Below are 15,160 nucleotides of genomic sequence, written 5' to 3'. Positions count from 1 at the left end.
AGTAACCAGAATATGTAGCAGGAATTTGCATTTACCCTTTTGGAACGAAATTGTACAAAATAATAACAACATCAAATTAAAAAAATTTGGAAAACTATTTTGGGTACAATAAAAACATTCAAAATGTAAATGCAACGCTTACGTTTTTGTGCTAATACAAAAGCGTATGATTTCGCTTTTATCCACTCGGGATGTTTGGACTGCGCGGCTGCCCGTCAGTGTTGCCAGATTTCCTGCCCAATCTGGCCCAATCTGGCAACGCTGCTGCTGTTAGCAGCGTCATAAGATAAGGAGGAAGTCACCTGACACAAACAACGCAACACAGGCGTCTCTTCAGCTAGGAACGTTGATCATGCTGCTGACTTGCCAGCCAAACTATTACCCATTATAACATCGTGAAGTTCAACGTTGTACTTTGTTTCAGAGGAAAGGCATGTGTACATTTGTATAGATAACTTATAGTGCTAATTATCTGCACACCAGTCTTTGCAGAGTAAACACGCCTTGCTCTTACTGACTCAGAACCATTTGATTGATTTCCCTAGTTCTCTAAAAGAGTCAACATGCCTCAGTCGTCGGCCCTCATCAGTGGGGTTCAGAGCCTGGTGGTGTACGAGACAAGAGCCGTGAGTTTTACAGTCTGATGATAATGAAACTACAGCAAAGCAACTGAATGTGTTGTATCATTGAATGAACAATGAAACAATTAGACCGATTTTCTCTTTTCTATGATATTCCATCGTTATACTTTTTTTGAAATAAGTGCAGGTAGGTATGGATTATATCAGCAGGTGGCAGCACAATGACATTATCTGGTTCTTTGGGATCCTGATATTCTTTAACATTGGGTTTAATCCCATAATATGCATGATGGCAATAACTAACACAACCCTGGTCATGTGCTTACACTCGTGTGAGCAGAGGGCACATTTAAGTTTCAATTCAGTTTAGCTATGCTTTAAAGTACTGCACCCCCCCCCCCTTCTAGATGTACTTTCATGATTGATTTTAATAAGATAATATTTGGCTTTGAAAAAAAAAAAGAGGGAAATTGCTTATTGACAATCATCAAAAAAACAACTAGGAAGACAAACAACTATTCTAATGTTTAAGAATAGCTATATTTATTGATTCATATTCATATACATATAATGTTGACGTTCAAATGACATGTGGATAATTGGATATGTGTTGATATCTCTGGCCCCAGGTTAGGGGCCCGGACCCCAACTGAGCTTAATGACGGACATTATCGTTACATGATGTCTTCGTTGTCCAGGATTGTTGAAAACCTTTTTGAGCTCCATTTTTATTAGAACTATTGTTATAATTTGATGACCATTTTCTATGTTTTCAGCGGTATTTCATAGTGGGAAGTAATCAGGCTCAAACCAAACATCGCGTGCTGAAGATCGACCGCACCGAACCAAAGGATCTGGTCATCATCGACGACAAGGTACCGGGCGCTGAGACTAGTGGTGGATTTATTGATTTGTTTCCATGATTCAGTTCGCGTCGGTCAGTTCGCCAAGATGAGTCGTTCGCGAATCGTTCGTTCGTTCGTTCAGTCGGGTTTCCGGTAGCGGTGAATCGAATCATGGAATGAACGCTCCTTCCTCGTTCTTATTCTCAAACGTCAACAATACAACTTTAACTAAACGCAGCGGGATGGGGAGTGTAGTTGATTATTGGATGTTTAACATATCAGCAAGATAAAATACTTGATTTAGCAATGATGGTGGGGGTCCCGGATGATTTAAGCTCTCATAAACAGACCCTACCCAACCCTGTGCAGCCCAAGACTAAATCTAAAATAGCTGCCAAAATTAACACTGCCTTCAAAACTAGTGCTGGTAAATTGTGAAAAATGCATTAAACTGTAATCAGAAAACGCGGTTATAGACCCTATAGTATTTGTGGTATAAAGGCTGGTATGAATTAAAATTACAAATATGTACACTGTATGTTGAAAGTATAGACCGTCACGATTCCCTTTGAAAATAATTTTGTGGTGACTAGTCTTCACAACGAGAGCTGGTAGGTTCTGAAGAATGAACTGTAAAAAAAAAAAAGATATGTAATGAGACAACAAGGTTATATGCTATAGACCCTAGAATATCTGTGTTATAAAGGCTGGGACGAATTTCGAATTATAAATATGTACAATGTATCCTTTAAATTCGTCCATGCAACAGATGGCCAATGTGAATAATATATAGCCTACTTGTGGACCGATGAAAAGGTAAAACCTTTCCTTGCTCTCATCGAAGAAAAAACATTAGCTATTTTAGATGGAAAACAACAACGCAATTCCACTATATATCAGGACCTAAGAGAGGGCATATTATCGAAAGGATACAAGCCCTGGAATGTGTGTACGGGTCGCATGCGGCAGAACGAACCATGAAAGAATGAGACAGTTTGACGAGGCATTCAAATATTTGCATTTACCATTTCAATGATATCTAATCATATTATCATACACTCGCTCACTAAGCGTCCTAGACTCAGTCCTAGAACAGCATACGATTGGCTGGCTCTCGTGAGTCGAGACGTCTCTCAGTTGGTCCCTCTTCACCACTCACACAGTGAGTGAACGAACTGTCAGCAAGTCAGCGATTAGTGGGTCGAGTCTGAGAACGAACGAGAGAGAAGAACCAGTATGGGGAGGAAACGGTGAACAACCGTTTCCTCCCCCATGCGACTCAGCTCATGCGACCCTTGTACAACGCCTTGCGGGGCAGGAGGCCGGCAGACGTGTTGGATTGGTCCACAGAGATGACGGCTGCCTTCGATTCTGCCAAAACCGCGTTGGCCAAGGCTGCTCTGCTGGGGCACCCGTCTCCGACCGCCCCTGTCGCTCTTACTACGGATGCCTCTGATTACGCCGTGGGGGCTGTGTGTGAGCAGCGGGTGGGCGGAGCCTGGCAGCCGTTGGCCTTTTTCAGCAGGAAGCTCCGTGACAACGAGCGGAAATACAGCGCCTTCGACAGGGAGCTCCTGGATCTTTTCCTCGCCACCCGTCATTTCCGTTTCCTGTTGTAGGGCCGTCGGTTCATGGCTTTTGTTGACCACAAGCCGCTGACGTTCGCCATGGCCAAGTCTTCGGAGCCATGGTCTGGTCGACAGCAGCGTCAGCTCTCCGCCATCTCTGAGTACAACACTGACATTCAGCATGTGGCCGGCAAAGACAATTTTGTAGCCGACTGCCTCTCTCGGGTGGTTATTGGTTCCGTCCACTTGGGCCTCGATTACGCAGCTATGGCTGGGGATCAGGCTACGGACTCTGAGGTACAGGCCTACAGGACGGCCCCCACAGCGCTCCTCATGGAGGATGTGGTATTTGGCACGGCCAACACTACGCTCCTCTGCGACGTCTCCACTGGCCAACCGCGCCCCATGGTGCCTGCTGGCTGGAGGCGTAAGGCCGATCCACGGCCTTTCCCTCCCGGGGTTGAAGGCCTCTGCCAAGCTGGTGGGGGTCAAGTTCGTCTGGCCTGGCCTGCGGAAGGACGTCAGTGCCTGGGCCGCTGTCTGTGTGGCATGCCAGCGTGCAAAGTTGACTCGTCATACCAAAGCCCCCTTGGCACTCTTCAAAGTGCCGGAGAGGCGTTTCGACCATGTGAATGTGGACCTGGTGGGCCCGCTTTCACCCTCCCGTGGTTACACCTACCTCCTCACCATGGTGGACAGGACCACCAGTTGGCCAGAAGTGGTTCCCCTGTCCTCCACTACAGCAGGGGGCCGCAGTTCAACGTCGGAGCTGGACTGCGGTCGCCGGGGTCCTGGGGGTGAAGGTCCACTGTACCACAGCCTCTAACCCACAGAGCAACGGGCTTTGCGAGCGGTTTCATCGGGACATGAAGGCCCCGCTCAGGGCCAGCCTTACGCGACTGGGCTGACCGCCTCCCAGGGGTTATGCTGGGCCTTCGCTCCGCCCCCAAGGACGATCTTCAGGCCTCGTCGGCAGAGCTGGTGTACGGCCAGCCCCTGCGCCTCCCTTGGGAGTTTCTTCCGGACGCCACGGCCCCGTGGTCGGTTGCCTCCCATCGGGCTGCGTCCCGGGACATTGCGGACGCTTTCGTTCCCATTCCGACATCTCACCATGGCCTCCCCCGGTCCTACATTCCCAGGGATTTACCGTCAGCCAAGTACGTTTTCATCCGCCACGATGGCCACCGTATCCCGCTGCGGCCCCCCTACGATGGGCCCTTCCACGTCTTGGAGGGTGGGCCTAAGAACTTTGTTGGGGATATTGGGGGCAGGCCTGAGCGGTAGGCTATAGATCGGCACAAGCCTGCTCATGTGGATATTGGCGAACCGCTCCAGCTGGCTCACCCCTCGCGGCGGGGGTGCCCGCCTGCGGCAGCCTCGACACCTGCCCCTGCGGCAGCCTCGACACCTGCTCCTGCCTTTTGCCCTTCTCCTGTTAAGCGCAGCCATTCTGGCCGCCTGGTCCGCCCCCCTAGACGTTGATTTTTCTAGGGACTGTTTTGTGCTAGTATGTTCTGTTTAATACTTGTGGGTGTCCGATGTTCTCTGTAGGTTACCTGTTCGGTCTGGACCTGTTAGTTTGGGTGAATTCTGGGGGGGCCTGTGTGGTGACCCACAACTATAATGATAAGACATTCACCAAGGGACTGTACCTTTTAAGGAAAAGGGTTTTGGGATAACAGTTCCGGTTTACGACAGTTCCGGTTTACGGCAGTTACGTTTTGAACTCATGCTGGAGTAACACTTGTTTAATTGAAGTGGAGAGTAAAGCCGACTCCACACAGTAGTTGTTATATCTGCTCAATGCAGCAACTCCTCACAGTAGTTGCATTGCGCGATACAAAGTACCCGCATCAACAACGTAGCCTAGCGACAGAGTGTCAACAATGGATCCAGAGTACCTAGCACAAGGCATTATGCTGGCAGTTTGAAGTTTATGATAGGTTTTGATAGCTATTGGCACGTCAACAGCTGTTGCCTCCAAACTTACCGGGTAGGGCATCTAAGGGCGTCGGCTATTTTTCGCCAGGCTGTATCCCTTCACCCTATCGTGGAACTCCTTTGTGGACACGTTGAAAATACAGGGACGTTGCTGCCACATTTCAACCGAAGTTGTCTCCATTATGTTGTTCCATTTTCTCTCGTTTTCTTTTTTAGCATTCTTCTTCTTGCAATTGATCGTAATCATTTTTGTAGTAGTTACTGTGTACTCAGCGTAGTGCAGTGAAGTCAGTTGGTTAACACTGCGCGTGAGCTCCAGCTGTTCCTGGGGTTCCTTCACGCAACTGGGGGTCGGGGTTCCCTAATGTCAACAATGGATATGCCATGCGATTTCCCCAAAAAATTCTGATATGCCAAACTTTTTGTCGTGGGGTTTAAGAACGTCACAGACGAAAACATCGCAGATCGCAAGCATGTCACATTACAAGACCTCGTCTCGTTGCCAACCTTTAAAAATCGTGCACGACTCTCAAATTTGTCTGCGAAGAACGAATCGGGGCAAAATCGGGCTGAAATCGTGTAGTCTGACCAGCCATAAAAGATTTGGCTGGTTCAGACTACCCGCCAGCCATAAAAGATCAAACTGATCAGTTCGCGAACGACTCAACACTAGCTGACACGCCCCAACTGGGATCTTTGGAAAGTTTGTTTGAAAATATACTTAAAATTGAAATGTGTACGAGTCTGCCCCTACCAATTAGTAGGCGGGGACTTTTCAGAGCTAGTGTACCTTGGCTGGTCCGTTGGTAGGAGTGGGAGGGGTTATTTTTGAGTGGGAGGGGTTGTGAGTGGGAGGGTTTTTTTGGTGAGTGGGAGGGTTTTCTTGGTGGGTGGGAGGGGTTTTTGGTGAGTTGGAAGGGTTTTGGCCGAGTGGGAGGGGTTTAGGGAGTGTTTAGTGAATTTATTGTATACAAAGAGAGAGGTAGGATCTGTCCAGCCTTTTCTATCTGCAGAATATCAGTTATACGATGTGATACTATGGATGATCGTTCAGCATGGATTACTGGATTATTTTAGAGCAAGTAGAAATGCTGCACTTTACGACTTACATTTATTCAAAATCACTAGCACAATTTCTTATCATGATGGATTGTTTTTTAGGACTTTCCAAGGAAGTACAGGCCATTACAAAATCTGCCATGCCTTTTTGGCATGGTGAAATCACAAGTGGTAGTGTTGTCGTGACAATTTATGAGATAATGCGTCTGACAGATAAGACTTCAAGATCCAAAATATCACACAATAGTTGTAGAACATTTACTTATTTTAATGCACGCATACATCAGTATCCCCTCTAGCAGAGTGAGCCCACAATACAGTTAAACAAAGCCTTTTAACGGTTTCACCCCCTCCCTGAAATGTACTTGTCCATACATCACATGGGGGGGGAAATGTTGGCATGCAGGATTCTTTCTGGTATAGATAAGGAGTCCTGGGGACCGGTTCAGCCAAGGGAACAGGTTAACAAAGGGCCACAAGCTAACACCAGTCAACAGATGGGCTGGAAAAAAGAGAAAACAAATCTTAACTTATTAAAACTAAACAACATATGGATTTTCCATCAGTGTCCTACCAGGTATTTGATGGATAAGCCTACCAGTTGATATAGTCCAGCTGGGAGGGGGCGGAATGAAATTCTCAGACCGATCCCTTAAAGATCCCATGCCACTCTATTTTATGATGCTTTAATATAGGTATTAGTGGGCCACAAACACAGTATTCAAAGACGTCCCCGAAATTCAGCCGTGGTGCAGAGTTACAGTCACTCCGAAACAGTCGCACATTGAGCTTCCCCCAAACGCGCTGTTTCGGTGGGCGTGTCAAGGCAGGTCAAGGAGGGGGGTGGGGGTGTGGCCCTGAGCAGCTTGTAGCCACTACCATGCGCTCTGTATACGGTGGGCGTGTCAAGGCAGGTCAAGGAGGGGGGTGGGGGTGTGGCCCTGAGCAGCTTGTAGCCACTGACAGTACCATGCGCTCTGTTTACGGTGGATGTATCGCAATGGCTCTTAGAAACCCATATTATACATAGATATCTATATCATATAATATATAATATATATTATCACGGCCAAAAGCTGTGTGAGCCTCCAGACGATAGGTTATTATGAATCTCAAACGACCGCGTCTACTTCAGATTGATGTGGAAGTGGAAGAACCAGAGACGTCGGAGAACCCGACGAAGTCCTTTATGATTCATTATATCGTCTGGACGCGCACACAGCTTTTGGCCGTGATAATATGTATTATTTGATATAGATATCTATGTATTATATGATATTATTTAGATATAGAGCAGAGCTCCAGGACTGTAATGCAAGTGTTGTACACGTCCTTGTTATTTGGATAACCGTTCTGCTGTTGTTGGTGTGATGGCGCATAACACGTAGGACTCTCGTCTCTGGTATTTCTACAACGAGACTCGTAGTGGGGGTTATCTCAGCCATGGTTGAGAATGAATTGGGGGAAAGGAACTTTGGCTTTGACTCCCTGAAGTAGGCTACATGAACCACGACATGGAGAAGAAAGGGATTGTTGGCCGCGAATGTATCCCGCTTGAGCCCTGCTTCCCGCCGCCTCGGCAGCGGTCAGCGCTAATCACCGCCTCGGCAGCGGTCAGCGCTAATCACCGCATCCTGAAGCCGAGGCGGTGGTCCATCGGCAGCGAGGCTCCGGCGGGAGACGACCGCGGTCAACAATCCCTTTCTCCTCCATGTCGTGGTTCATGACTTCAGGGAGTCAAAGCCAAAGTTCCTTTCCCCCAATTCATTCTCAACCATGGCTGAGATAACCCCCACTACGGGTCTAGTTGTAGAAATACCATAGATGAGAGTCCGACGTGTTATGCGCCATCACACCAACAGCAGAACGGTTATCCAAATAACAAGGAAGTGTACAACACCTGCGTTACAGTCCTGGAGCTCTATATCTAAATAATATCATATAATACATAGATATCTATATCAAATAATACATATTATCACAGCCAAAAGCTGTGTGCACGTCCAGACGATATAATGAATCACAAATGACTTCGTCGGGTTCTCCGACTTCTCTGGTTCTTCCACTTCCACATCAATCTGTAGTAGACAGAACCCTGCGCTGCCTGCTGCCCGCTGCCGGCGCGAGGCACCACCGCCCGGCTGCCCGCTGCCGGGCGGTGGTGCTTCGCGGCGGTGGTGCCTCGCGGCAACCTGCGGCAGGCAGCATGTCATGTAGTTCGCCGTCGTTCTGCCATTGCATTCAAAATTCTGTAACTAGCCTGTTACTACGAACTAAGCAACTACCGTACACGTATTAGCATTTAGCACTAGCTCAATCACGACTCCTTCAGAATTCTTGTGGGTGGTTACGAACCAACCAAGTGGGCAGGGCCATGAATAATAATTTGACAACGCTACGTCACAGTGTCACCTTATCCAGATCGGCTCATTTCTTCTGCCTTTTTCCTTTCATTGCCTATTGCATTCAGCAGACAAACTGCATAGATTTCAAACTTACCACAGCTCACAAACTTATTCAGACCTATGTTATTTAACAAACAATAGGAAAAATGTGATTTTAATGGCATGGGTTCTTTAAAGTTCTGACACGTAATATACCTTTTTGACCTTTGACACAGATATTTGGTAGGTGTGTAGTGGATACAGACCTCGTGGTTTTAATTGTAAAAGTCCTGTTGTCCACCCCTATAACTAGGATTCAAAACATCATCATCTATTACAGTGTTGAATAATAAATGTGTATTCTTTTTGAGCTCCTACTAATCGATCATGATCCAATGTTCTCTCTTTGGTTACAGCATGTGTACAGCCAGCAGGAGGTCAGGGAACTGCTTGGACGCTTGGATCTGGGAAACCGGACTAAGATTGGGCAAAAGGGATCCTCTGGGCTGTCCCGGGCGGTCTCTGCCTACGGCATTGTGGGTAAGATGGCCAATATCCAACTATGGAAAATTATGCAGTCAGGTATTCATGTGTATAGGAAATGAAGGATTGAGGTATGATATGTCTAACAATGTTTAAAAGGGATTTTAGCAAGAAAAAACGTTGGTGAAATTAATACAAATATAATCCAATAGAAAACCTGAATTTAAAACCAGAATTGGAACAACTGATGTGATTTTGTTATTGTTGATTAAGATGTTTTGTGAATGTTTACCAAGTTAAACTAAATTTGAAAAGGAATTTACCTTTTTATAGTTGTGACCTGTTTTTATCAATGAATAAACAAAGTGGATAGTCTTTGCAAATTTAAGATGGCCAATAGCTGCATGTAGCCTTTGAACTCAATGGCTTGAATTGATGTTAGAATGACATTTGCCAAAATGTGAAAGGAAGCGTTGGGCTGTATTCAAGGGCCAAATCATTGAGGGGTTCATTTTTGTGTTGGATTCAATAATCAAGCTGAGGAATATGTGTATTGGTCACAGTAACATAACCAGAGTCTGATTTGACATAATCAATTAAATGTAAAATGGTAGAATTATGTCATATCTATTACATTCCTTACTTTTTGAACCACTTTCTTATACTTCAATTGATGACTTGGATATCTCCTTGTTATCGAGTTTCACAAGTAGTTGAATTCTGGGTGTTTAGAGGAGAAAAGGGGGATAGGCTAATGTGAATCCTACTATAATTGTGTGCTGATCTTCCTTGATTTACCTATCTTCATAGCTGGATACCAATGCCCCCCCCTAGTTCAAGGCTAGTTCAAAAAGATTATGAACTAGCCTTATTTATCCTTACTAGATTGACCTGGACTCAAAATTCTTTCATCATATTAATCTCTAAAATCAGATGCATCTTTTTCACCCTGGTCTTCTGCTCTAAAAATGTTTACTTTTCCCACTATCATTAGGTGGATACCATTAACAGTGCAAATTTATCAAATCTGTACTCTTTTAAGAAAACCCTTAATTCTCTTGGGAAATGTGTGCTTGGAGTTTTCTTGAGGTTGTGTGATATCAATCGACAGTTTCACCGTGTGAATGAGGCTTCATGCAGTTCAGGAATGTCAGAGGCTCAACGGGATAATGCCCTGTACTGGTGATCCTTAGGTTGAGAGTTTGAATCCTGATTAGAGCATTATGAACAAGCTGAACATGACATTCTGTCATTGCCACTCATTTAAGAAAACACAACATTGAACAGCACCTGAAATTCCTCAGGTAATCAACATTTCGGCTCATTAGTTTCCAAGAATCGGACTGCCAAAACACAGTATGGCAGGGGGAACTTCTTTATTAACCATTTTTCTTTCATAATGAACTCTGTCATATTTATATTTTTTCCGTTAGTGTTCTTGACTACAAGTGTTTAATTTCCCCAGAATTTAAAAGATTTTTCAGGTATATCCTTTGAAGAAAGCCCTTAATTCACTTGAGAAATGTGTGCTTTGAGTTTTCTGGATGTTGTGTGCTTAACAATAGACATTTTGACCATGTGAATGAGGCTGCAGTTCATTTTTTTAAGTGGAACATCTTTCCTTAAATATAACAATTATATGTTATATTTTTACATCTTCCATTAGTTTGTTCTTGACTTTTAATTAATCGCCGCTTGCGGTTATATTTTATTATTATGTAATTGTAATATGTCTTGCAATTAGTACTGTGTTAATACCAGGCCTATGACTTTCCACTAGCCAAATCAAGGGTGACTAATATAATGCAGGCCTTGTTTTCGTCTGGTTAAAACTATGTTTGAGGCCATTGTGTTAAACATATTAATAGTGAGTAGGAATACATTGAAAGCGACATGCCTACAAGGTGTATCTATGCAAGGGACTCACCCTGATTAAATAACTGCTGATCACAGTTGAATGACGGTTTTTGTGTGTTCCCGTCAGGGTTTGTGCGTTTCCTGGAGGGCTACTACATTGTGTTGATCACCAAGCGCAGAAAGATGGCCGACATTGGCGGTCACTCCATTTACAAAGTAGAAGACACCAGCATGATCTACATCCCAATTGACTCTGTCAGGGTCACACACCCCGATGAGGCCAGGTACTGCACTACTTAATGACTCAGGGGCACACCCGACGAGGCCACTTGGTGTACTCCCACTGAAACCCACTGGTCTTCTTTGCTTGCCTTTCTCTCTGTAATTCTTTATTATTCTTTCTTTAATTATTTTTCTCTTTTTCTGTTAATTCTTTCTTTTAATTATTATTATTTTTCTTTCCTTACTTCTTTATCCTATGATTTGTTTGTTTCCATATGCTCTGTGCTCATCCTAGGTATGTGAGGATCTTTCAGAATGTTGACCTGTCCAGCAACTTCTACTTCAGGTAAGATGGGTTCAGAGTCCCCCATTATTATACATGGTCCATTATTATACATGGTCCTTTATAATACATGGTCCATTATAATGTATGGGTCCATGGTAATAAATGGGTCCATTATACATGGGTCAGTTATAATACATTGGTCCATTATAATGCATGGGTCCCCATTATAATGCATGGTATATTACATGGGTCCCCATTATGGTACATGGGTCTCCATTATATTACATGGGTCCCAATTATGATACATGGGGTTCCATTATAATGCATCAACGTTTGCTGCTCAGATCAGTATGTTCTAGCTTGTGAACCAGAGCAATGAATGGATTTGGGAGCGGGATTTGTACAGGATCTCATGAAGAGATTTATTGCCGGTCACTTGCTTAATTGCCCCCATCAGTATAATTGTAATCCGAGGAAGAGGATGTTTCTTCTGCATGTAGATATAAAAGAAAATCTGTCAGATGTGCCTGGCCAACATGGCAGGGCGATCAATAAAAAAGGAAATCCAATTAAAGCTGTATAAAACATTGTCAGAAACTCCAAAGGGATCACTATGTAACTCCTCTCTGACAGCACTCAACCACACACTGCCCCTGTTCTCCATGAAGGACTCGCTCATCTGTTTCTACAGTTTAGCCAAATGTTCATTTTCATTTGATCGGCCATATTAAGATTTATGTTTTGCAGGCCAATTCGATACATTTTGCCTCAATTCATTCATGATATTACATAGTATAAGTTTGTCCAACTTAGCAATGTCGTTACTACCCACTGGTACTGCTTGTTTGCATGGCAAAACATAAACATTTTCAACATTGTTTTTTGGCTAAATATAGAATATAAGTTGATGGTTTAAAAAGCTCAAATATGTATATTACCATATTTCTACATGATTTATTATTGTTGGTGTATTTTGCTGTCCTCCAGCTATAGCTACGACCTGAGCCACTCGCTGCAGTACAACCTGACCATGCTGCTGAGGCCCTGGGAGCTGAGTTCCACGGTGGAGCCCTCGGTCGACGAGGAGCACTCCTCACAGAGCCGCCAGGACAGCTTCGACATCTTCGAGGACGAGGGACTTCCCATGCAAGGTCACTTTCCATCCCCCCGTTAAATGAATCATTTGTAGTGATTAAGTAGACAATTTAATGTTTTTGTCTGTAACTGAGACCATGCCAATCCATGCCATTCTGTCCTGGCAGACTTTAGCCGTGGCCAATCCACACCTCTCCACTATGGACCCTCCTTGGTTTTTACTGCCCTCGAAGTGTGCCCCCATTAAGTGTGCCCCCATTAAGAATCATGTTGGTCAATCGTTATCTGTGTCTTCCCATGATTATGAGGAGGACACAGTTCAATGAAATACTTGCTCTCAAGAAGTTTCCTGAAATGTTGACCATTTCCCCATTGTCTCTAGCTGTGTTCAGTGTTGGCACATGTTCCCCGACCAAGCTGGCCTTTTCATAGTTTGACCCAACCGGGGAAAATGTGTTTGTGACCATGGTTCTGTGCTGTGTCCAGTGGTGAACGGGCTGAAGAGTGAACCCTACCTTAAGTATGTCTGGAACGGGAAGCTCCTGGAGCGGGTCAAGGACATCGTGCATCACGATTGGCTGATGTACATCATCCACGGCTTCTGCGGCCAATCCAGTATCCTTCTTCAAAGCGCGCTGCTGCTTTCTCTGGTCGTGTGTTTGGTGTATTCAACAATAGTGCATTGGGTTTGTAATGCTATGGACATTAAATATGGAGATAAAACAATATTTGATTCATATTCTACATTAGTTCAATATTTACAATAATTCAATTTTACTTGTATAGCCCTTAATCACCATTACAGTCTCAAAGGGCTTAACAGGCCAAATATTTATTTTGTTACATTTAAGTGAACTGTGTTTCTTAATTATTTAATTGTTAGCTTTTAATTGTTGAGTGCATCAAATGTATAATCCAATTTTTAGGTAAGTTTTTGGACATATCTTTGCCAGAACTTGTGCAGAACCAACTATGAGATAGAAATAAAATAAAACATACAAAATGGCAATTAAAAAATGGTGGTCTGCTGACTAAACAGGGGCCAGGAATGATGCCTCCAATCTGGTAAGTGAATAGTCGTTTAGAAGGTTGGACTGGTAGCACAAGGTGAGTGCATGTGGGTTTTCTTCTTACATAATGCATTGCTTTTTCTTATTTTTCCAATGACTCTGTAGCATTGATTCATTACTTTCTGGTGCATGGGCAGAACATAATCAACAGGCTTATTTATTATTCTACAGCACAGTCCTGAACCCATATTATGACGCTTTCCATCTTGAGACGTAAAGCTTCACATTCCCTTCAGAAAAGGAGAAAAAAAACAACACATTCAAGTCATATTTCAAGTGGAAGATAATGTTGCCGTCTGCTAGCTCTGTGATCCAGTGTTGGGCTCAATTTGCTGTGCCGCTTCCCTTCCATCATGGCCTAGTTTTGTGGTTGAAGACTAATTTGTAATGCTTACATCATAATCAATGTCTCTGTTGTCTGCAACATAAATTGAGTCATTTCTTGGAAAATGTACTGGCGCACCTTCCCAGGGAGAACTGGTGCCCTCGCTCACTGCACAAAAGGAAAGTGGAGGAGAAAGAGGCCAATGAAATCAGCCAGAAGAAACTGATTTCAAGTGTCCAGTGCACACCATCATCAGCATTATGATACTAATCGATTAGATAGATAGATAGATAGATAGATAGATCCTTTAATAATCCTTTACAGGAAATAACAGTGTCACAACAGCGTTTGGACAGACATAACAATCACACACATTCCCTCATATAGCTAAAATACTTAAATACTTAAACAATAAATACAATAATAAATACTACAAAGTGCAGTTATTTTTGTGCATTATAAAACCGTATGACAGCTGGTACACAGGACTTCCTGTACCGCTCCGTTTTGCACATTGGTGCAATTAGTCTCCGACTGAAGGTGCTGTTCTTGATCACCTTCAGGGCGTGGAGTGGGTGAGTGGGGTTAGACATTATTGAGGCCAGTTTGTTGAGGATTCTGGCCTCTGCCACCTGCTGGACCTTTAGCTGCTCAGCCCCGACCAATGATCTGGCCTTCCTGATCAGCTTGTCCAGTCCGTTTTTGTCTGCTGTGCAGGCGCCTTCTCCCCAACATGCCACAGCGAAAAACAGAGCACTGGCCACAGTAGGGGTTGGCAGATGTTAAATGACCTTAGTCTCCTCAAGAAAGTGTCGACTTTGTCCCTTCTTGTACACCGCTTCCATATGACTTTTCCAGTCCAGCTCACTGTCGAGCTGCACACCAAGGTACCTGTGGTTGGTGACCATCTCCCCCACAGTGCCCTCGATGCTGATTGGTGTTGGTTGAGTCCTCTTCCTCCCCCTCCTGTAATCCACAACTATCTCCTTTGTCTTCGTGGTGTTGAGATGGAGATTTTTGTGTGTACTCCACTCCACAAAGTTGTCTATGGTGTCTCTGTTCTCCTCCTCATTTCCCCCTTTAATGAGGCCAACAACAGCTGTGTCGCCTGAATATTTTTGCAAGAAGCAGCTGTTAGTGTTGTGTTTGTAATCCGCTGTGTACAGGAATGGTGAACAGGAATGGAGCCAGCACAGTTCCTTGTGGAGCCCCTGTGCTGCTGAGGATGGTGCATGAAATATTGTTCTGTAGGCGCACATACTGAGGTCTGGGATAAAGGTAGTCCAAACACCACAGTACCAGTAATGGATCCACCTTCATCATCTCCATCTTCTCCCCTAGCAGACGTGGCTGGATGGTATTAAAGGCAGATGAGAAGTCAAAGAATGTTATCCTTACAGATGCATCAGGGGTGTCCAGATGTGTGTATGCCCTCTGCAGCATG

At 44.4% G+C, this 15,160-nt stretch overlaps 1 protein-coding gene across 2 annotated transcripts in view; it reads left to right on the top strand.

The window, feature by feature from the left end:
• The first annotated feature begins 296 nt into the window (after positions 1 to 296).
• The window catches only part of fig4a (FIG4 phosphoinositide 5-phosphatase a), a 77,511-nt gene continuing 62,647 nt past the window's right edge, over positions 297 to 15,160 (top strand). For both annotated transcript variants that reach the window (XM_030344815.1, XM_030344816.1), the window contains exons 1-8: positions 297 to 431; positions 546 to 626; positions 1,358 to 1,456; positions 8,795 to 8,918; positions 10,846 to 11,002; positions 11,236 to 11,286; positions 12,214 to 12,377; positions 12,808 to 12,936. In XM_030344815.1, coding sequence (XP_030200675.1) covers positions 564 to 626; positions 1,358 to 1,456; positions 8,795 to 8,918; positions 10,846 to 11,002; positions 11,236 to 11,286; positions 12,214 to 12,377; positions 12,808 to 12,936 — 787 coding nt within the window. In that variant the 5' untranslated portion in view covers positions 297 to 431; positions 546 to 563. The remainder of the gene's footprint in view (positions 432 to 545; positions 627 to 1,357; positions 1,457 to 8,794; positions 8,919 to 10,845; positions 11,003 to 11,235; positions 11,287 to 12,213; positions 12,378 to 12,807; positions 12,937 to 15,160) is intronic.

The sequence above is a fragment of the Gadus morhua genome, chromosome 21, assembly GCF_902167405.1.
Source record: "Gadus morhua chromosome 21, gadMor3.0, whole genome shotgun sequence".
Lineage (NCBI taxonomy): Eukaryota > Metazoa > Chordata > Actinopteri > Gadiformes > Gadidae > Gadus > Gadus morhua.
Note: the sequence above shows the minus strand (reverse complement) of the source record. Positions and strands in the feature narration are given on the sequence as shown.